This window comes from Mercenaria mercenaria, chromosome 14 (assembly GCF_021730395.1).
Source record: "Mercenaria mercenaria strain notata chromosome 14, MADL_Memer_1, whole genome shotgun sequence".
Taxonomy (NCBI): Eukaryota; Metazoa; Mollusca; class Bivalvia; order Venerida; family Veneridae; genus Mercenaria; species Mercenaria mercenaria.
Genome location: NC_069374.1, coordinates 55,591,215 through 55,614,606, shown reverse-complemented (window position 1 = coordinate 55,614,606; position 23,392 = coordinate 55,591,215). Strand labels below are relative to the sequence as shown.

The 23,392-nt window shown below is 34.1% G+C and overlaps 1 protein-coding gene across 1 annotated transcript; it reads left to right on the top strand.

Moving 5' to 3' along the window:
* The first annotated feature begins 530 nt into the window (after window positions 1-530).
* LOC123527042 (ubiquitin carboxyl-terminal hydrolase 5-like) lies at window positions 531-21,310 on the top strand. Its single transcript, XM_053523560.1, has 21 exons — window positions 531-642; window positions 2,051-2,178; window positions 2,617-2,742; window positions 3,071-3,122; window positions 5,933-6,051; window positions 6,655-6,761; window positions 7,452-7,687; window positions 8,236-8,330; window positions 8,916-9,109; window positions 9,972-10,043; window positions 10,515-10,587; window positions 11,106-11,228; window positions 11,885-12,038; window positions 12,291-12,348; window positions 13,317-13,439; window positions 14,828-14,916; window positions 15,434-15,541; window positions 16,182-16,322; window positions 16,857-16,987; window positions 18,138-18,255; window positions 18,877-21,310. The coding sequence occupies exons 2-21, from the start codon at window positions 2,083-2,085 to the stop codon at window positions 19,053-19,055; spliced, it is 2,394 nt and encodes a 797-aa protein (XP_053379535.1). The 5' UTR covers window positions 531-642; window positions 2,051-2,082; the 3' UTR covers window positions 19,056-21,310.
* The last annotated feature ends 2,082 nt before the right edge of the window (window positions 21,311-23,392 follow it).

Genomic DNA, 23,392 nt, shown 5'->3' with positions numbered 1-23,392 from the left:
TCTTTTTGGATTCGATAACTTATCACAAGAAATAAATGGCATCATTTTTGGTCATGTTCAAGATTATATAAAGAAAACTCAACGTTTTAATTGAATCGAAATTTACTGAATTAATTCATCCCAGTCGCTGTGATTGTATCCTGAGTTTTGGGAATATGAGTCCTCAAAAAAGGGTGGGGTGTGGAACGGCGAGCAAATACCTCTTTTTCTGCCTTTAAAATTTTTTTTTGTCTTTTTCTGTTTTTTTTTTTTTTGTTTGCTTGTTTTTTTTTCTTATTAATCGCTTGCTTTTTTTTTCTTGTCTGTTTTCTTCTCTTACTCATTTGGTTTAATTATTACACATAAATTACGAACTATGAACTGAACATTTTGTTACTAAACTTTGTTAGGGAAGGACCTTCATTAATGTTGGTAAAACTTGTGGTCCGACCCATTTGCTTTAAAAAATACATGTTCCTGTTTCCTTATTTATTCTATTATGTACTATTTATGTTACATGTTTTAAAAAGCAATAAAATATGATTAAATCAGTTCCTTGCTGCAAACAGATCACAGAAAAATATTGATGACAGCGATTGCAAGTACGTATAGCAGCAATTACTTTAATGTTTGATACCTCAAAGGGACACAACTCAGAAGCCGGTGAGATTTGCGTCTTTTTCCTTGCATTGTTTTATTTGCAGTTAGACTCTAATCGGATGTTTTTATATCCCATTGTCATAAGCAATAACATGTTTACAAAATTGTCATGTTTTTGTAATTCTGTTACAGGTAGACAAAGCTGATGAGTCATGTAAATAATCAACCTGCATAAAAATCGGATAGTGATTATCCGGACAAATAATTTTAATAATTTTAGATGACATGAGAAAAACCACGTACTTTGACTGTCATGTACCTTTTTGTAGAAAACATCTTATTTATTTTCCTCAATTAGTTAGTCATTATGTCTATATTAATTGACGTATATATGCCTAACATATTTATCCAGGTATGAGTATTGAAAATGTTGCAAAAGATATTTCAAATATTGCTAAATGAAAGTGAAAGTAGAGCTGCAATATAAGGAAATACTTTGTCTTCCTCAAAATATAAAAGTTGACCTTTTTCGTTACTGGGAGACTGAATGGGAGTACCAAGATAAAAATGTTACACACACCAAAACAAAGACAGGAGTGTCTAGCCTTCGAGTAACTGGATGCATGCCAGCTAGTCTGCATTCTAATTTCAAGCCATCTGATGAGAGGACGCCAAGCCTGACCTTAAAGGGTTTTCTGGACGTCCGGTAGTCAGTTTAAAAAAAAAATTGACCTATTTCAATCTTGCAAACGGTCTCCAAAACATCAGCACCATTAACACGTTGTCTGCAACTGTTCCCCCAACTGCATCTGGTAGCAGTAGTGCATCAGTTTCTGTTTCCTGCCCCTTTTTCTGTAGAGTTTAATTTTTAGATATGATTAGCTTGGGGATTTGTTCTTTCTATGGAAATAGCTAGTGTCTGCCAGAAAATCAAGTGATATCCCTAACAGTAAAAATAACCAACATAAATATTTCTGCAGATGATGTCTTTGAAGTTGAGACAGAGACATTTTTTTGCCACGCTAAAGACCTAAAGTTAATATCGACTTGAAATTGAAATTTAGTTTTATATCTGTTAGAACAGACAAATAATCTTAAATAAAATAATTTAAAGGAAGATTTGTAGTGATGTGTTATAAATTAATGTTTAGCAGATTAATTTGTATGAATTTATTCGTGGAATAAAATGATAAAAAAATAATGTCGCAATTTGTATATTAAGTTTTAAAAATGAGGCTAAAAATGTCATTAAATTTGAAAAAAAAATACATACATTTTTCCATGGAGGAGGTTGTTTACACAAAAAAGTTCTACCTTCTTGTAATGAAATTATTATTAAATTGTTGAGTGACTGTTCTCACTATAGCCACACTGCTCACTGTGCACAAAAATGTAGTTAGGTAGCAAACTTTTTTGTGTTTCATCTTATATTTTGTAATTCATTTTATTATGTTTTCATTCTTTTCTTCAGATTTGACAAAGGTTGTGTGACCATTCCATAAGATGTCTGTATTTAGTCAGTACTTTGGAAAAATCAGGGCTCCCCAGGGTGGAGAAAAAGTTTACAAGGATGAATGTGTTTTCTCATTTGACAATCCAGTAAGTAGAAATAAATTTGTGTTTGATGTTGATCATAGCTTTGGCACTGTTACACTACATTTATAAAATATAAGTTAAATCCATTTTGGTAAATTGTCAAAATTAAGTTTACAGAAAATGTTAACATCATAAATTTTGTATATAAATTGTATTATACCATGTATAACATTGGTGCAAAGTAAAATCCTCGCAACCTGGATTTTAATGTTTCTCAGGATAAGGTTTTTCTGTTTTGCCAAAATGGAGGAACTATAAAATGAAAGATAAACTAAAGTTAACATGGTGTATTGCGTGGATCAGTTTAAAAAGATAAAAGATCTTTGAATATTGCTTTTTCTTCAAATTTTGCTTCTGTCCTCTTCTGATATAACCCTTACGGCATATATTGCCCCGCCTGGCGGAGCTGTTGTATTTTTGTATGAACACTTTCATTTACAGGAGTCAGAGACTGGTTTATATGTTTGTATGAACACTTTCCTTGGTTTTGGCAAGAAACATGTGGAGAGACATTTCAAGAAAACTGGCAATGGTGTTTTTCTACACCTTAGAAGAACCAGAAGGGAGGTAAAATAGTTATAGAATTATTGTAATTGGTTAGTTTACAGTGTACATTTAATGCAGTTAATTTGTTTAAAAAAGTTTGCTGTTATTATTGTACTATTTTATTGACCTGTCAAAATATGTTTCTGGCTTTCACGTTAATCTTATTTTTGCGTAAACAGAATATAATGAAAGCCGGGAACAAATTTTGACAGGTCAAATAAATTGTACAATAGCTGATAACTAATGAGCAAAACTTAAGTAACATTGTACTTACAGGTTGATGAAATAACTTTTTGTCTTTTTTTTTTTGTGAGACTGTAATTAATTGCTTTTTGTTTATATTGTTTAGGTGGTAAGTGAAGAGCCCCCACCTGAGAAGAAACCTACAAAGATGGCAATAGGTGAGTCACGTAGTAAAAAAATAGATTTGAGCCACGCCATGAGAAAACCAACATGTTGCAGTCTGGTCAGGATCCATGCTGTTCACGTTCAAAGCCTATTGCAATTAGAGAAACTGTTAGCAAACAGTATGGATCCTGACCAGACTGCGCGGATGCGCAGGCTGGTCTGGATCCATGTTGGTTGCAAATGCACTATGTTGGTTTTCTCATGGTGTGGCTCATTTATATATAAGTTTACATTAGTTTATGAGAGTTTGACTAAGAGAAAATATTTCATTATCATAAATTTGCTGTCACTTTAATGTAAAATACTGCATTTTGGGAATTGCAGAATTTTCCTAAAGTTGCTAAGTTATATATTTTGTTTTGTTTGTGTCTGACATTCTGAATTTGTAATGTAAACCCAGTGTGAGGTTATAGCATTAATAAACTGTTTTATGTCATCCATAACAAAGTGTTTTGTTTTGTAGAATGATCTTTTTTAAGATCTAAGTTTTAGCATCTTTTCTTTCCTTTGCGACCATTTTAATTTATGCCTTAAAGAGAATTCCTATAGTTTTTTTTCCTGTCATAGAATTTTTTCAAATTCACATATATGATAGGAAAATTTGTGCTGAAAACAATGAACAAATAAAAACAATGGGTCACCAGGCTTGTTTTTGTGAAAAATTGTTTTGAACGCACCCACTGTTGCTAAAACTGCCAGCGATTTTTCAACATTTTCATAATTTTCTGCTTTTTTATAAATACCAACCAAAATATATGTCAAGACAGCACAATAAGGTTTATTCTTTTTACAGATTTTATTATATACTTATTTGATATCATAGTCATAATTGTAATACTATATCCTTACAATAATAGGTACAAATGAAAACAAATCTTGTTTCATATTCATTTTTGTAACTTTTTTCAATGAAAAATACCCATAGTGTAAAAACTGTTTCATAGATTTTTTTCCTAATTTTCTTGTATATAAATAATTGTATTGTGAACATAAAAATGGCTAAAAATGTATGGGTCACCAGGCTAAATTTTATGTTAAGACCGCTTGAATACAACACCTGTTCAGACGAAAAATGGCGGGAACCTGACCAAATTGATTACATGTATATCTGCTAGAAGTTAAAAACAGTTTTAAAAATTCTTAATTCTTTGTTTAATTGAATACTAAATGATCTGAAAGGTGATATTGTCTTATTAGTTAGTGTTATTTCTAGAGCTCAAAAAGGGCAGGGTGCTGCCAAAAAGGGGCAGGGTGCTGTCCGAAAGGGGCAGGGTGCTCTTTTAGACGTGAAAGTTACCATAGCAGTAGTTGCAATTCTAGATGTCTATAGTTTATATGTATTCCATTTATCTTTATTGCACACTTTAAAGAAATGTCACAGAATAAAGTGGTAAATCTTCCCAAAACCAGTAACAAAGTTTACAAAGGCTTTTTACTTACTTTATAGTTTAGGTTAAACCAGTCAAGCCTTTCTCTTAAAAAATGTCACAAAGAATGTTAACTATTTCATATGAAATAGTGGAGGGCCTTAATTAATATAAGCTTAATCTTGAAACCAAATCATGTTGTAAACAACATAGTTAAAGGCCTGTTTCAGGACACATTGTAAACTAATAATTATCAGAAGTTGTGTTGTATTGATCAGGTCTTTCATCAATATTTCATTAACAGAAAAGTGTTATTAGTCAGGTTAAAGTTTACTAAAACGCATATCCAAAATATACAATCCGGATACTGGTACACTTTCGGAATGTTGTCTGAAAGTAGTTTTTACTCAGTTTACATGACCCACTAGGGTAAACCAGAGATAGTTCCTCAAATTTTGATGTTTCTCAACATAAAAAAATCCCCGACTGTCAGCTTTTTTGAAGGAAATATGGAAAAATTGCATACGACATCGGGAGTAATAAGGCTCGTGAACGGACATTCTAAACTTACTTTTACTTTCGATATTCATTAAAATTTGTGCATTTTCTAGTTTAAATTACAGTAGAATCAAACTGGACTGATATTATACTTGTTATTATACTAAACAACGGTCTAATTTAAATTTTGCACAAAGAAATCTAGGGCACTTTTCACGTGCTCAGTAATCAGCTGGCCGCTTACGCACGCCTTTTTGACATTTCACAGGATCCATACTCTTTATCAATTAGTTGTAACACTTCATTGATTCTCATTACCTGTGTGCACACGCCGTGACGTAATTTGCTGATCAAAAAATGTCGAGGCATGTCAACATGGAAATTGGCGGGATATTAATCATTTAGCAGAAGATCAAAGGCAAAAGGGCATATTTTAAGGGCAGCGTGGCGGCAGTAAAAAAGGGCAGGGCGGGGCGCCCCGCTGCGTCGCTCTAGAAATAACACTAATTAGTACTAAGTCAATTGTCTTACATTATATGAACAACACTGTCTTTGTACTAAAATGCGATATGAAAACACAACCACAAAAATGGCAAGATACCTGTTAGGCATGATACTTATCAATACAACATAAACCAGTATCAACATTTGATTACTGATAAAACTTATCAAAAATGTTATTTTATTCAAGATTCCTCATATTTAAGATTGTCTGTCACATGTTTCAACAAATGTTGACTTTACTTCAGTTTTCCGTAGAAAGTGTCGGCTGCGCTGAAAGATGCGCATAAAAAACTATAGGAATTCCCTTGAAGCATGCCAGTATTTTTGTATACAGTAGAGTTTATTCAGCTAATCTTGTGTCAGACAGAATGGTAGACCCTAGTTAAGTGTGGAAAGTGAAAAAGTAAAGATTTTGTTTGTTTCATTAAATGCAGGCTTAGAAGGTGGTTTCCAAACAGATGAAAAGAAGTTCGTTTTTGAGGAAAATAATTCTGTTGTGGTGTTACCAGACTGGAAGATATTCCCACTCCCAGACCCAGAACTGCCAGAAATTGTAAGTAGGATTTAATTATTCTGTAAATTATTCTATTATTAAGAAAACTAATGACACAAAAGATGAGTTAGTAAAACTCAGAAACAGCCAATCAAATGCCAGCCAAGCTCAGCTTTATGTATGTGTACCAAATTTACACAGTCTTGAGGTAGATACTAGTATGTAATTGGGGAAACTTCACTACAGTGATTCAGAACTTCTAGTCTCACTCAATTCCACCTTTTTTATGAACATTTCAGCCAAACCTATTTATAAAGAGCTTTCTTGGGGAATAGAAAAATTCTTTTTTGGTAATAGGTAAAGGGGTTCATTAAGGGTTTGGAGGGGATTTCCCCCTGCTAGAGTGGTCTAACCCTTGGCTACTTTTCTTGTAGAAAGTAAATTTCTAAACTGGAGAAACCATACACCCACCTATGCTTTGAAACTTCCACCATCTACTTCAATAATGAAACCCCTGTAGGTGTTCCATCATATAAGATAGTATTGTAGATAAACAAAGGGAAAATGGTGATCTTTCAAGGCAGGCTAAGTAGTTGTTGTCTATTTCTTTTAGATGTTTATTAGTATGGGTTTGACTGTAAATTGTTTATTTATATTTCATAGGTACAAATGTCAGTTAATGGAATCCTGAAAGCAGAAGATGCATGGAAACTGGAGGAAGCTGCAGCATTGGCTGGAACATGGGATGGTGAAAAGAGGATCATTTCAAAGTATGTTAAATACATAGAGAATAGAAAATGTATATTTCTTTGGAGGGTCAGAAGATTTTCATGCCATTCTAGGTTAAAAATACGTGGTTGACAAAACAAATCAGTTATAGTGTTTGTCAGTGACTCTTCACGGAAATATGTGGGTTCAGTAAGATAAATATGGGGACTTAGCTATATATATGAGTCACGCCATGAGAAAATCAACATAGTGGGTTTGCGACCAGCATGGATCCAAACCAGCCTGCGCATCCGCGCAGTCTGGTCAGGATCCATGCTGTTCGCTTTCAAAGCTTATTGTAATTAGAGAAACCGTTAGTGAACAGCATGGATTCTGACCAGACTGTGCGGATGCGCAGGCTGGTCTGGATCCATGCTGGTCGCAAACCCACTGTATTGGTTTTCTCATGGCACGGCTCATATATATAATATATATGTGATGAAATAACGTAAAGTGTGTTACAATATCCTCTGTGTAAAGTGAATGACTAAAGTTTTATTATCTCCATATTACTCTTTCTTTTCTATTTAAGGGGGTTTATCTCAATATAATTCCAAGTTATTTCCCTTTTGTTTTGAAACGACCCCTCTAAAAAGGGGACAATTATTTAATTTATAATCTTTTGCTTAACATTAAAGCTCAACTTGATGAAAGTTGGCAACCAGAAATTTTTCTGAAATTATTACATTTAGACATGCAGAAAACTTGCTACAGCTGGACAATGGGAAAAAGATTCCACCTTCAGGATGGAAGTGTGAGAAATGTGACCTTACAAACAACCTCTGGCTTAATCTTACTGATGGTTCAATCATGTGTGGCCGTAAATTCTTTGATGGCAGCGGAGGGAACAATCATGGCGTTGAACAATATCAGGTTACTAAATACCCTCTGGCAGTGAAGCTAGGAACCATCACTCCAGATGGTGCAGGTCAGTACCGGTATATATGAATATGAAGGGAATGCTGTGGATTTAGTTATCACTGCATCGTTTTTATTTTCTGATTTGGTAGACAAAAGATATATTCATGTTGTAAAGATTTACCAGATCATAGACTGTTGGAGATAATACTCTTTGATACTTATGAAGGTTTTGATTGATGTTTCTTTCAAATATTAGCAAAAGTAAAACCATTAAAAATATTAGCTATTCTACAGCAGCTAAGAAATTGAGATGGCATGGACCTTAGTGAATGATGCCAGTACACCCAGTACTGGTTTTGTTAGAGTTTAAGATTGAAAATTTGAGATTTGATTAAAAACTACAGAATGCTATGGTTTACTGTCGTTAGAATGAATTGAATGATTGGCTGTTGTTATTAATGACACATTTGAAAGGCACTTTCAAATGATAAACACAGACTGAATTGTAATTTTCCTCAAAAATCAGCTTTGTAAAATAAATGTTAAGTGATTTGGAAGGCTGTCACATATAATTCTTGTTGCAAAATCAGCTTTCAGACTCCATATATGTTTCAGATGTGTTTTCCTATGATGAGGATGATATGGTTGAAGATCCTTACCTTGCCAAACATCTCGCTCACTTTGGTATCAACATTACAGCCATGCAAAAGGTAGATTAACTTATATATTTGGTCCTTCCTGTCCGAGCAGTTAACATTTTTGATCACCAGCCCCTCATGGCTGTGAGTTGGAAACCATGCTTAGGGTGTTGAATTCTTTCATGTGCAGATGCTGGCTTATGGAAAGTCAGTGGTTTTACTCAGGTGCCAGTCTTTTTTTCTTGTTCAAAATAAAACAGTGTTGTTATCATTTTTAGTCTGTTATTCATGTTAAGAATTATTTGATAGTAAATTAAATGCTATGAAAGTTCTAGCAGTGTTTTTATAAGACTGTTTGTTGAATGAATAGATTCAGTTTATCCAAAAATATGGTCTCATAAAATAGTAACCTTGTAAAAGATATATATGTTGGCACTGTGAAGTCAAGATACTATTGTGAGGCTAAAAGTTTGCTAATAAAGTTAAATTACATGATAGAGTATTTAGGGTATATGTTGTAGTACATATGGAGCTCTACATAACAATAATATCATCTTTGTGAGTATCGCTTTTTGCAGTTGATATACATAGTGAAAAGGAATCCCTTTCAGAACATTTGGTGATGCAGTAATTATGAATGGTAGTGTTCTATTACAGACAGAGAAGACAATGATAGAGTTAGAGATAGATCTGAACCAGAAAGTAGGAGAGTGGGACGTCATACAGGAAGCTGGTAGTAAACTGACACCCATGTACGGTCCAGGATACACAGGCATGCGTAACCTTGGCAACAGTTGCTATATGAACTCTGTGATGCAAGTTGTGTTCACTCTACCCGACTTCCAGCAAAGGTAAATTCAGATACTGCAAAATCATTTACATTTGTGCTCGACTGATTTTCCCGGATTTTGTGGATGAGTCAGCCCATGAAATTAAATCTCATCAAACAAATGAAATTCCTATTTATTTTATTTTAAAAAATTGAAAGCCATAAATTAATATAATTGTAGCCTAAATCATGAAATTTCATGCCTAGGAAACTGATATGGTTTTAGAGTATTGATTTGATATACATTCTTTGAGAGAAGAAAGAAAATTATTTTAAATGTTTATAGCCACTAAGTCGTTAGCAGTACATTGCTACACCTGACAACTTCAAAGAGTAAACAGCTGTGTACAAAAGAGGATATATTTCTTTTTCACAGGATGAAATAATTTGTAAATTAACATTTCCAGAGGAAAAAAGTCTGTACAAAGATAATGTACTGGTCTCTTCAGCACTATTGGCTTGCCGGGTATACCCAGGTTGTCAGTATGTTGCAAAGGAGAACATAGTATTTATGTCAGCTTTATTTGTGAAACATTAAGGCAGGTGTGTAGTTGCTGAATGCTGTTGCAGTGTCAGGGTTGGTGAACCATGATTAATTACTTGGTCTTATAAACTTAGTTACCTGTGGTGAAGTTGTCAGTTACCTGTACTGAGATAGGGGTGGACGGATGGCTCAGTGGTTTGCACACTGGCCTTCCAATCCTGAAGTTGGGGGTTCGATCCCCGGCAGCTACTCGGGGAATTTTCAGAAACGCTTTTAAGTGTTTCCCACCCAATTAGAGGTGTACAAACACTGTGTTATAGGCCTTTAATTTGGTAATCTGTTTGAAAAAAGTCAATGTATGTATGTAAAACATACTAAGTTGACATTGTGTATATTGTAGATACTATAATGCAGCTGATGAAATATTTGCAAGTGCACCAACAGATTCAACATCAGACTTCACAGTTCAGATGTAAGTTGTTAAAGACATTTATAGTATAAGTTAAACTGTAAGTGCTAGTACATGTATGTAGATTTTAATATGAATATAAGTCACGTAAATTTACCATCTCAAGTTTTTCACGAGAGCTTGATTTGGTTGTAACAGAGAAATGACTAACTTATCAATAATCAAATGAGCCGTGCCATGAGAAAACCAACATAGTGGCTTTGCGACCAGCATGGATCCAGACCAGCCTGCGCATCCGCGCAGTCTGATCAGGATCCATGCTGTTCGCTTTCAGAGCCTATAGCAATTAGAGAAACTGTTAGCGAACAGCATGGATCCTGACCAGATGCGCAGGCTGGTCTGGATCCATGCTGGTTGCATAGCCACTATGTTGGTTTTCCCATGGCGTGGCTCAAATAGTCTTCTCAGTGTTAATTTGACAAGGCATTTGTCATAATTCAAGTTGTTACATTAATTATTTATATGTTATTTCAGGGCAAAGCTAGGACATGGGCTGCTGTCAGGGGAGTATTCAAAGTCAAAAGATGGAGGAGATGAAAATGTTTCTGTAATATTATCTATACCTAAGATAATTACTATACCTTGAAACTTTCTACAAATTTATAATTCTTTGTTTGCTCTACTTTTGAATTCCATTTTTGGTTCACTGGCTTACGATTTACAGTTGTTATTTGATTTAAAGCCATTTGACAGTGCCAGTTAACATGGTCTGAGGATGGTTTGAACCTACAACTGTTACAGTGAATTGCAAAAAATCTTAAGTACTCAGTCACTCAGAGGCCTTAATCAATATCTGACAATGAATACTAGTATTTGGCTAGACATAAAGCCTAAAATTTAACTTTTAGAATTTCATAACTGTGTTTTGCCATGTATTTATGATACAGCCATTTTTTTTTCATTTTCATTTATCATATTTTAGTCTGCTGGTGATTTCCAATGAAATATTTTGCAAAAAGTTTGTTTACACTGACAGTAGAATCTCTAATAGTTTTTACTTGAAACATGATTTTGAATATGTAAGCTCTCTAGCAGAATATATCAGTTGTATGTATTGTATTACAGGCACCTACAGGTATTAGACCGCAGATGTTTAAAACATTGATAGGTAAAGGTCATCCAGAATTTTCTACAAAAAGACAGCAAGATGCTCAGGAATTTTTCCTGCATTTACTGTCATTGTTAGAGGTGAGTCATTTGTGTCTTACAAAAATTAACATGTTAAGTCAACACAAAAAGAAATTTAAATGAACAGTAAGAGAAAAAAAAACACCACAAACAATTATAGGAAATTTATACAAATTATTTATCTAGTCAGTGTACCAGTCTAATGTTCTTTAGACAAATTATTTATCCAGTCAGTGTACCAGTCTAATATTTATACAAATTATTTATCCAGTCAATGTACCAGTCTAATGTTCTTTATACAAATTATTTATCCAGTCAATGTACCAGTCTAATGTTCTTTATACAAATTAATTTATCCAGTCAATGTACCAGTCTAATATTCTTTATACAAATTATTTATCCAGTCAATGTACCAGTCTAATATTCTTTATACAAATTATTTATCCAGTCAGTGTACCAGTCTAATATTCTTTATACAAATTATTTATCCAGTCAATGTACCAGTCTAATATTCTTTATACAAATTATTTAGCCAGTCAATGTACCAGTCTAATATTCTTTATACAAATTATTTAGCCAGTCAATGTACCAGTCTAATATTCTTTATACGAATTATTTATTCAGTCTAATGTTCTTTATACAAATTATTTGTCAGTGTACAAGTTTAATTTTGTTCATCTCGGTAATCAGATTTATTATTATTTTTCCCAATCTAGAAAAACAACCGAGGAAAGTTCAACCCCAGTGAGTGCTTCAAGTTTAAGGTAGAAGAGAGAGTTGAATGTTCAGTGTCCAAAAAGGTGAAATATACAGACAGAACAGATTATCTCATTGGCCTACCCATCTCCATGGATATGGTAACAAATAAAGGTACAGTTAGTATTTAACAAAAACATACGAAATTTAATTTGATAGGAATATGTCCAGTTCCACTGAGGTGCCTCAACAAAGTACATTCTTTCTTAGTCATATCAGTAGAGAACTTTTCGAATTAGCACAGTAAAACGACTTTAGTCTCATCTGGCAGAGTAGGGACATTTTTAAAATATTGCCTGAGATTGGGAAGTTGTTAGTTGATTGAAGAGTATCATTGTCCTATTAACAGTTTTTTCTATATTACAGATGCTGTATCAGTCTGGGAAACAAAGAAGAAAGAATTAGAAAGTCTAAAGCAAACTATGTAAGATCAACAACTTTTTTGTAATATTAAAGCACATTGTACAATTATTTATCAGCATGAAATCCTAACTTAGACCAAATTAGAAAATCAAAGCCTTGAGACTTCTGATGGGGGAGGGTTTGATAGATTTGTTTTTCTGTTTTATGGCAAATGTTGTGTACCTCATGGCTAGGATAAAGCAGGGAATACCTGACTTAAAGATATGGTTTCTTAATAACATACAAATGTTTCTGGGTATCAAGTAACAGAATGAAAGTGACACAAATGATAATATTGAGCCGTGCCATGAGAAAACCAACATAGTGGGTTTGCGACCAGCATGGATCCAGACCAGACTGCGCGGATGCACAGGCTGGTCAGGATCCATGCTGTTTGCTTTCAGAGTCTATAGCAATTAGAGAAACTGTTAGCGAACAGCATGGATCCTGACCAGACTGAGCAGATGCCCAGGCTGGTCTGGATCCATGCTGGTGGCAAACCCACTATGTTGGTTTTCTCGTGGCATGGCTCAATTATATGTTCCTCCTGGCCTAGTGGTTAAGGCCACCGATTTTGAATCACTTAGCCCTTTTCATTGTGGGTTTGAAATATTGCCCAGTATATGGAATTCTTTTGCATAAGGAGGCCATGCAGCTTGCATAAAGAAGTTCTGTGGTTCTGTCTAGGTGCGAGGCCATGCTTGAGATAAAGCCATAAAGGACACCTAGGATCTTCCTTTACTATGAAAGATTGGAAAGTTGCTGTACAACCTAAAACATTGTTAATGCAACTTAGAACTCAATAAATAATATACAATCTGAAATATCAAAATGTCTTTCTTTACAAAATTTTAGTAATTTTCAAAGCTAAAATTTGTTTTTATCACCACTAATCAGCAAACTTTGAAATTATTTGTTGCAAAACCTTTCTTAGAAAGATTTACACATTGTATGGATTTTTTACTACTTTATTCTTCATTTTGATTTCAGAGACCCTAAAGATATAATCCGTCCAAAAATATCAATGCAAACATGTTTAGATGCATTTGGTGCAACAGAAAGTATAGAAGGTTTCTATAGCAGTGCTATTAATGGTACATGCATAGCTAATAAGTAAGTATCAAAAGTTTCTTTTGCAGTGTAGTAAATAATCCATGTATAGCTGATAAGTAAGTGTGGAAGATTTTTGTAGCAGTGGTATAAAACAAAAAGTGCTTTCATAGCTAAGAAGCAAGTGTAAAATGTTTCTGTAGCACAACTATGAATAGAACATGCATTAATGTAGAAGATAGATTTGCCCTTGTCCATCCGTCCGTCCGTCCGAGAATGTTGTGTCGCGCCTAGCTCCAAAAGTATTTGACGTAGAGTCACAAAACTTTACAGGAATGTTGGTCAGCATGTGTAGTTATGCACCTGGGGTTTCACGTCCGGATTCATTCAGTTGTGTAGGAGTTATGGCCCCTGACTTTGTAAAAATTGGTCATTTTAGTGTTGTGTCGCGCCTAGCTCCAAAAGTATTTGACGTAGAGTCACAAAACTTTACAGGAATGTTGGTCAGCATGTGTAGTTATGCACCTGGGGTTTCACGTCCGGATTCATTCAGTTGTATAGGAGTTATGGCCCCTGACTTAGTAAAATATTGGTCATTTTAATGTTGTGTCGCACATAGCTCTAAAAGTATTTGACCTAGAGTCACCAAAGTTTACAGGAATGTTGGTCAGCATGTGCAGTTGTGCACCTGGGGTTTCGCGTCTGGATTCATTCAGTCATGTAGGAGTTATGGCCCCTGACTTAGTTAAAAATTGGTCATTTTATTTAAATAGCAACATATTGTTTTCCCAAAGTTGATCTGTGTCCTTTGTCATGTAGTGGGGGCATCTGTGTCCCATGGACACATTTCTAGGTATAGCTGTGCTAATTATATATGTATTGCTATGATTCGATATCTTTGTTATGAAATAAAAGTACATGTATATCTTATAAGAAATCTTTGAGTGATACTATAGCTATGTTGCATAGCTTATAAAAAGTCACCAAATTACCTATAATTTTGTTAGTACGATGTTAAACCGAACAAAAGAAACAAATGATAAGTAAAAAGTTTTCTGTGTCAGTGCTATAAATACAGTGCAACGTCTGTAGAGCAACACCCTTTTGGAGATACAAATATTGACTGTTATGTTGAGGTTGTTGACCTGGAGAGGTAAATTTGATAGTATATTTCAGCTTAGGGAAATTTTGATGATGTTGTTATAGTGAGGTTTTTGCATAAGAGAGGGCCTCTCTGGAGATGTTGAACTGTAGTGCATGCATAGCTAGTAAGAAAGTATTGAAGGCTTTGTCAGCAGTGTTATATATAAAACATGCATAGCTTGTGTATAAAATGTAAATGGTTCTGTTTTATGAGCTATTAAAAGAATATCAAAGACTGATAGTAGCATTTCTTACCTAGCTAGAAAATGTTCTATGTTTCTATTATAGATTTACTTTCTTGCTTTCAGAACAACCCGACTTCTAACATTCCCTGACTTTTTAGTTGTACAAGCAAAGAAATTCACAGTAGGGGAAGACTGGGTGCCTAAAAAATTAGGTAATTTTATAAAAGTTAGGCTTTCATCATTATTTGTAATTGCAGACTTAGGGGACCAGGGCATGGCATCCTTGCAGTCATTCCTGTGTGTCATTTTACGACATGAATTAAGATTGATATTATGTGATTATAAAATAGTTTACATACTGATGTGTTATTTTCCAATAGCTGTATTCACAGACTGTCTGTTTTTGTGAAATAAATACTTGTTAGAATATTTCTCACTGTTACAAAAGAGTCCACTACTTGTACAATTTGGCCATTTATTTTGAATATTGTACAGCGTGTCCTAATTCCAGTCTTAAAACCAGCAAACTTTAAGCCTTGTGTAAATACTAGGTTTACAGTATTATTGTGATCCTTAATTCCTTTGGAAAAAATTTGGATAAATATAAATTTGGTTGGTCAGTTTTTACCAGTTGACTGAGCTGGCTTTTTGACAAAAGTAATGTGTTCATCTAGTTAGTATGTCGCATTTGGAGCCACAAGTTGATATATATTTCTGTATACATTGTAGATGTGTCATTAGATGTATTACAAGAGCTAGATCTGTCTCCTCTAAGAGGTCATGGTCTGCAGCCAGGAGAGGAGGAATTACCAGAGGCTCCAGCTCAACAGTCACAAGGTAGTCCTATTGGAATACGAAGATCAAATTCAGTTTTATAACTGAAAAAAAAAAGAGGGGTTTACAAAAGTCATCTTACAATCCTTCTTAAGAATGGTCAGTCTGTTGCAAAAGTATTGTGGACCAGTTCAGACATTGCAGAATTGAGAGCACTGTGGCTTAATAAACAAAATGTGTGTACTAGCTTTATTGGTACACAAGTCTTTGTTGGTTAAACTACTTTCATATTTTTAAATAGATATCAATGAAACCTCGTTTTGCTTCAGTTTGCTCACAACATTTACTGCAACAGAAACATTTTGGAATACTGAATAAAACATAAATGTCAAAAAAAAAATTTAAGGTTTGAAAAATAAGAATTGTGTCATTTGAAGAGCATATTTGAGCCCTGCCATGGGAAAACCAACATAGTGGCTTTGTTACCAGCATGGATCCAGACCAGCCTGCACATCCGCGCAGTCTGGTCAGGATCCATGCTGTTTGCTAACGGTTTCTCTAATTGCAGTAGGCTTTAAAAGCGAACAGCATGGGTCCTGACCAGACTGCGTGGATGCGCAGGCTGGTCTGGATCCATGCTGGTTGCAAAGCCACTATGTTGGTTTTCTCATGGCGCGACTCATATTTTATTTCTTAATTTTAGTACAGATAGATGAAGCCACTGTATCCCAGCTTGTTGATATGGGATTCCCAATAGAAGGTTGTAAGAAAGCTGTATACCATACTGGAAATTCAGGAGTGGAACCAGCTATGAACTGGGTCATGGAACATATGGAAGATCCAGGTAAGATTTAAAGTGTTTCTTAGCTTGACTATTCAAGACTAATGAGAGCTTTTCTACTCACCAAGGTATCAGTATCGCCTTGGGAATTTCCATCACATGGTAGTTTTGCATGCAAGATCATATCTTAGTAACGGCTTAGTGCATTGGATTGAAACTTTATGGAAGGCTTTCTAGTCTTCAAAGCTACAGAAATAACACTTATAACTCTTGGTTAACCTTTAGCCTGCTAGCGGCAAGTGATTCTTCCTTTGCGACCAGTGCAAACCAAGAGCAGCCTGCACATCCATAACTTTAAAAAGTGAGATAGATAATTCAGTTGTATGTTGTGACAATTTGGCACTCTCATAAGGAATCAAGTGCTTAATTGCAGTACAGTAAATTCCACTTAATTGCATATCACTTAATTGCATATACATAATACTTTGTCTGACAAATTGATTTTGCAAATAACTTTAAAAATTGAGATAGGTAATGCAGTTTTTCAAATTTTCTGATCCTCTGTCATTTATATTTAGTGTCTGTTTGCTGTTTCAGATTTTGGTATGCCATTTGAAGTCCCAGGTGCTAAGAAATCCTCATCTTTTACCCCAAATGAAGAAGCTCTTGCCATGATTATGTCCATGGGCTTTAACAGAGATCAAGCGACTAAAGCACTCAAAGCTACTGTAAGTGTTTAAGGTTTCCGCATGACGTGAACTTTTTGATATTTTTTATATGATTTAATAATTAGCAACCCTTGCTCAGAGGCAAAAAATGAATGTGCTGAAATTAGAGCAGCTTTAAAAGTTTACTGTAAAATTTGCCATTTTGTGCAAAGAGAAAAGTAAAACCATTGTAAGATATTTGGGAAAAAGTCCAAAGTTGAGTATTTAAATACTAAATATCCCGAAGTACATTACTCAAACACACAAATGCATATCTTAAATAAAAAAAAAAAAAGAGATGAAAACCCATATTGAACAAATGTAGAAAACGAAACAGAATATCTGTTTTGTTTATTGAAACAGATATTGCAAATTATCTGAAATATAGATTTGTACTTGGCACTATGAAAATAGTTTTACATAAAGTTTGGTTATCACAGCAAAAATGGCCAACTCTTGTTTATTGAACTAAATCCCATGTTTGAATGTGTAGACTACTTTATAAAGTACTGTTGCTATCAAAAATTACTTAAGGATAATATGGTGTAATAGCCATATTTCATATCTTGTAACTGGATGGTAATATTTAAATGAAATTTGGTCACTTTAAAGACATTCAAAATTAAAAAAGTTTCACCGAGAGATTTTTTGAATTTTATCATTTTTGGGGGAGATAATCGGTATTGAAGTTAACATTGATGCCTATGGGAAATATATAATTTTTTTTATTATGAGAATCTGAGCTTGAGTTTCGAAAAAATTTGCGGTAGAAAGCTGCATTTTATGATTCTGATACAAATATCAAAAAGAAATCTAAAATTCCCTGTAGGGAAAAGGAGAAAATTAATTTTTTCTAGTTTTCAGGGGAGATAACTCATGAAAAACCAAAATTTTCAGGGGAGGTAATGTACAGGAAACTTTTGAGAACTTCTGTCACTATATAACTTGTCAATATGCACCTTATTTCTATTGTTTGACATTTTCAGAGCTTACATTATCAAGTTGTATCTACGCTTTTGGTGAAATTGAGGCCTATTACGGGTAGTCATCCTTAAATAACACAATAATGAAATTATATTTTCCTATACTTTAATGATGACAAAAGTAAGAACTCCATGACACGTTCTTCAATTTGAAAGTGAATTATTTTTCAGTTTAATCTTAATTTCAGGATAATAATGTAGAGAGAGGTGTTGAATGGATCTTCAGCCATGCTGACGAGCTGGAAGCACCAATGGATACAGATGAGCAGACAGCACCAGGAGAGGCATACAGGGACGGTAGTGGAAGTAAGTCATGTGACCAGATTTTTCATATACAACTTCTTCAAAGTACTTTAGCATAATTCTCACTGACTTTCATCTTTTGTAATTTGATTGATTGACAAGTACATGAGAAAGCTTGTAAAATTGAGTGTCTGAAGTACATTATTTGAAATCTTTTGATTTGACATATCACAAGTAATGCTATTGTTTTCTTTGCATATAAGATTACAGGATAATCTTACATGGTTATTTCTGTAAAAAAAAAAAAAAAAACACTATGGAATAGGAAAACACCGGCAGAAATTTTCATTGCAGTTTGATGAAATTCTCAGTAATGTGACATCTACAGAACTGTACAACAAACAGTGTGGTGTTCTTAGTCTTGTTTGTTCTTGAGAAGTTGGACTGTATCACTTCAGCATTGATGACTCAAGCACCACAGCTAACTTCAGCTATCCAGTTTGATCCTGGTCATTTTTCTCAAATTTTTCTGTTTGGTTTCCTGAGAGCATTGGCTAACTCGAGTATTTTGATCATCCTGTTGTGACTTGGAGCAGTCAAGTGTTTCACTGAATGATGTAATACCAGTCTGAATTCCATGGAATAGAGTCTAAAATATTAATGGGACATTTTTTACATTTTCAGAGTACAAACTTGTTGCTTTCATAAGCCATATGGGAACATCTACCATGGTAGGTCACTACGTCTGTCATATACTGAAGGAAGGAAGATGGGTTATTTTCAATGACGAGAAAGTGGCGCTGTCAGAGCATCCCCCAATGGATTTGGCCTATCTTTACCTGTACAGAAGAATAGATAATTAAGGATGTATTTTTTTTGCACATGCACTTGACCCTGTGACGATCATAAATGAACATTTGATCTGCGTGAACAAATGATAACCGGAAGCAAAAATCACAAACATTTGTTTTATATTAAAACAAAGAAGTATAAAATACACAGAATGGCAACTGGCTGTAATCTCGCGTGAGCTCGTGTCAGAGCGTGATTCGGCGTTATCTTACTAAAAACAAACATCGGCGAGCATGCAGTTACAATTTGTACCTTTAAAACTACATTTAAAATACATGTTAGCTTCTAAAACAAAATTAGTTTAATGAGAAATGGTCTTAAGACACGAAGTACAGGGGTTTTTTTTGCCATCGAAAGAAGCGTGGTCATACGGTGATAATTATTTTACCGATGAATAATTGCTTTCGCATACAAAATGGCGCGTGGAGAAAGCGCCACTTCCGGTAACGAGATCTCGTTTTTTTGTCACGGGAGGTTGGCGAGATTTGCTCTATATGCCTTTCAAGTTGCCAATCTATTTATTTTATAGCTCTTTGATTAAAATTAGACATACAAAAAATTGACTCTAAAAATGAAATCTATTTACTCTGAATAAAATGTGAATTTAGCATCTCATTAAAAAAATGAAGTTCATGTTACATGTATTTGAAAGTTCTATATTTTGCTTTTGTACTGTTACAGATGTGTTTTTTGTATGTAATGATATCTATTTTCTGTTCTAAAGACAGGTTAATTAAAATCTGTTCTGTCTTGCAATATGTCAATAACATAATAAGCACTAAATATTTCAGTGCAAGTTTGTTTAATGGACTAAATCCTCAGTCTTGTTAAGTTCCATTGTGCAATTTCATTAAGAATTGAATGTCAGTAACTGAAGTTCAGTGTCATTTTCAGCTGAATGTCAGTAACTGTGGTTCAGTGTCATTGTCAACTGAATGTCAGTAACTGAGGTTCAGTGTCATTGTCAGCTGAATGTCAGTAACTGTGGTTCAGTGTCATTGTCAGCTGAATGTCAGTTACTGAGGTTCAGTGTCATTGTCAGCTGAATGTCAGTTACTGAAGTTCAGTGTCATTGTCAGCTGAATGTCAGTTACTGAAGTTCAGTGTCATTGTCAGCTGAATGTCAGTTACTGAAGTTCAGTGTCATTGTCTGCTGAATGTCAGTAACTGAAGTTCAGTGTCATTGTCAGCTGAATGTCAGTCATGGCTACATATATAGTTCAGTTTGTGTGTATCACTAATAACTGCTGATAATTTCTGATCAATTGTGTCCATACCTAGTACATCAATACATCCGTATTGTATGGCTCAGGCTGACTAAAATTTAGTCAGACAAAAAGGTATCGGCAAAACCTTCAGTTAAATGACATTTTGCATTGAAAAATATGCAGACAAAACAGAATACAATAAGGTAACATATTTTACTAGTGGGGATTTGAATTTGTAAATTTCACCTTTTAAAATAAGTGGGAATTTTGTTTGTTCATACAGCTTTAATTTCGCAGATTGACTCAGCCGTGACATTCATGAAACTTAATTCTCTACAAATATTTCTAATTCCGTAGTATGCAATTTGCTTCTAATTCAACCTGTAAAAAAGGCACTGTACTTGCTTGTTTATTTATTTTGCTAGCTGATTTTCCTGGACTATTTTGTGCTAGTTTACTGGTTACTTAGACATGAAAAGAAGTGAATTAATTATCTTTGCTTGATGATGACAGGAAAACTTTCAATATGTACTGTTATATTAGATTTAATGTTTTCATAAATGTACATTGGCAGAAATTTTTAATCAAATATATATTGTTCTTTGCACTGACAAACTTTTCAATCTTCGTTATAAGTTGAAGTGCTCTGACAAAATTTTCAATAGACTATATAAGTTAAAGGTCTCTGAATTTTTTTTTCAAGCATCTATATAAGTTAAGTGCTCCGGAAAATGTAAGTTATGTGCTCTGACAAAATTTTTATTTGTCTATGTAAGTTGAGTGCTGTTACAAAATTTTCAGTTGTTTATATATGTTAAGTGCTTTGACAGACTTTTTCAAACAATTAAATAATTTACATGCTTGACAGTTTTTCCAACATGGATGTGGAAATTATTTGAATAAATCCAATGAATTGTTGACATGAGGTAACTAATGCATCAAATGCACACATATATTTTCGTAGAACTTGCTACAAAGAATGCCTTTGTATTTTTGTCATGTATGTTTTATATTTACATGTTGGTTAAGCTTACAGTTTAATAAACATTTAAGAGCTATGAATGACTTTATCTTTTGATTTTGACTTTTATTAGTTTAAACTGTGTAAATAAAGTTAAATGATTAACCACCACAATAATCATATCTCCTGTGTGTAGTGGTATTTTGCTTTATGCATTTTGCGGACATGGTAGTTCCGGATCAATATAAGCAGAATACTTATTGAAGGTGAGTGTCTGTGGCCAGATGAATCTAGGGTCAGTACGACAAAGGTCAAGGTCATAATGTCATTGAAACTGAAAATGGATTACAAACAACAGCTGATGAATGCTTAAGACACCAGTGTTATATGATGATTGAAAGTGGGCAGCAAAAAAATGACTACTTGATTCAAAGTCATACTTTTCTCTATGATAATATCTATTTGCAGAACAGTGTTTAGCCTTCAAAAATGAAATTAATTGGACTTTTCTCTAGGTAGTATTCACTACTAAGATTAACTGCCAATGTCACACTGTTTAAAATGATACCTGATTTCTTGAACTACATACAAACAATGCCTTATAGCTTGAAACTAAAAAGTAATTCCCTTGAATAAACAGTGACAGGGATTTATCGAAATGAGACTTCATTCGCAATTTGCCTAACGTCGCTGAATTTAGGCTTGATAGGTTAAGGTCATACTGACATTCGGGGCCTGAAACCAATCTTTACAGAATGTAATAAAGAAATCCTTTTAGTTTATAGCAATTAATGTTATTTTAGCTGGTTAATGAAAGCTTGAAGCTTATCTGAACCATTCCGGAGTCTGCTTCCTGGGAAAACAAGTACTGTGGTCATATGAGAAACTTGGTCATGCACCAAGTGGGGGCTCTTACCCACAACCTCTGGGTTTGAGTGGTTGACACTTTAATCACTCGGCCACAACTACTTAAGAATTGTTCTGATTTGTGTTTAACTTAAACTTGCAGTGTAGGAAAAGCACTTATGGAATTGTGGACCCCTACGAAAAGAAAGCAGCGTTTAATTCCAATAATGGATGGAGATGTAGGAAGGATATATACATACTGTTGTGTAGGGGGTTTCTAAAAGAATATAACCAAAAAGTGGTTATTAATAAAACCCGGACCGGCCCGGCCCGGCCCAAACCGCGGAAATAGCCGATTCCGATTGTACGGAAACCACCGGAAACTTACGGACGGAAGGCTAATATAATTACGAATGATATCGTGTCGATATCAATTTACATATTTAGAATTTAGTAAAAAACACTGAACTTTATGATGCCCGCGAGGAACTTCTTTGATGAATGGGTTAAAACTGCGTGTTCTTTCTGATTGCAAAAATGTCTTAATATAATTTGTAAACTTGTACACAGGAAGTCGTTACACATAGCGTTGTTTTGACGAGCCTTCTAATTAGTTCCCGAAAATTTCTATCGTTATCATTATATACTATTTTATAATCACGTTTTGTCCAAAAAGTTGTTATATTCCTCTCGGGCCTCAAAGAGTTTTTGTTTCACCTGTGCATCCCCAAAGCCTAAATAATTCTTTGTGTCCGGTAACATGCCTAAAAAATAGGCAGGTTTTTTATATTTTTTTGTTCAATGAGACTTTACGGAAATTATTTTTATTTAAAAAAAATGAATACGAATAATTTCTAATATTTTTAAAGAATAGAATGAGCAGTTTTTAAAAACATTTTAACAAAAAGTTTTTAAAAAATCTCAAATACCATTAAACATTTAGGGTCATGTAAAAAAATTAGGATAGGTCGGGAAACCGATTACGCACGAAGAATGCAGCGTTGAATATTGAAAAGTTATACACACGGCACCCCATATTTTTAAAATATTCCTGTATAAATATATAGAAACAAATACTGAGATAGGTTTGTTCACGCAGTATTCTGGGTATCTCTTGAACTTAGTCGACTGAATTGACGTACGATGAAAGTCACAAATTGAATATATTGTGGCACATTGCAGTTTGTGGCATAGCCTTTGCACTTTCGATAATCGATTTCATATTCGGCAGGTTGCTATGATGTTTTAACATCTTTTTTATTTATTTTTTTTTAAGTTTGCAAGTAATCTCTGAATAAACTGGCTTACTTAAGTTATATTCAAATCATTTCAA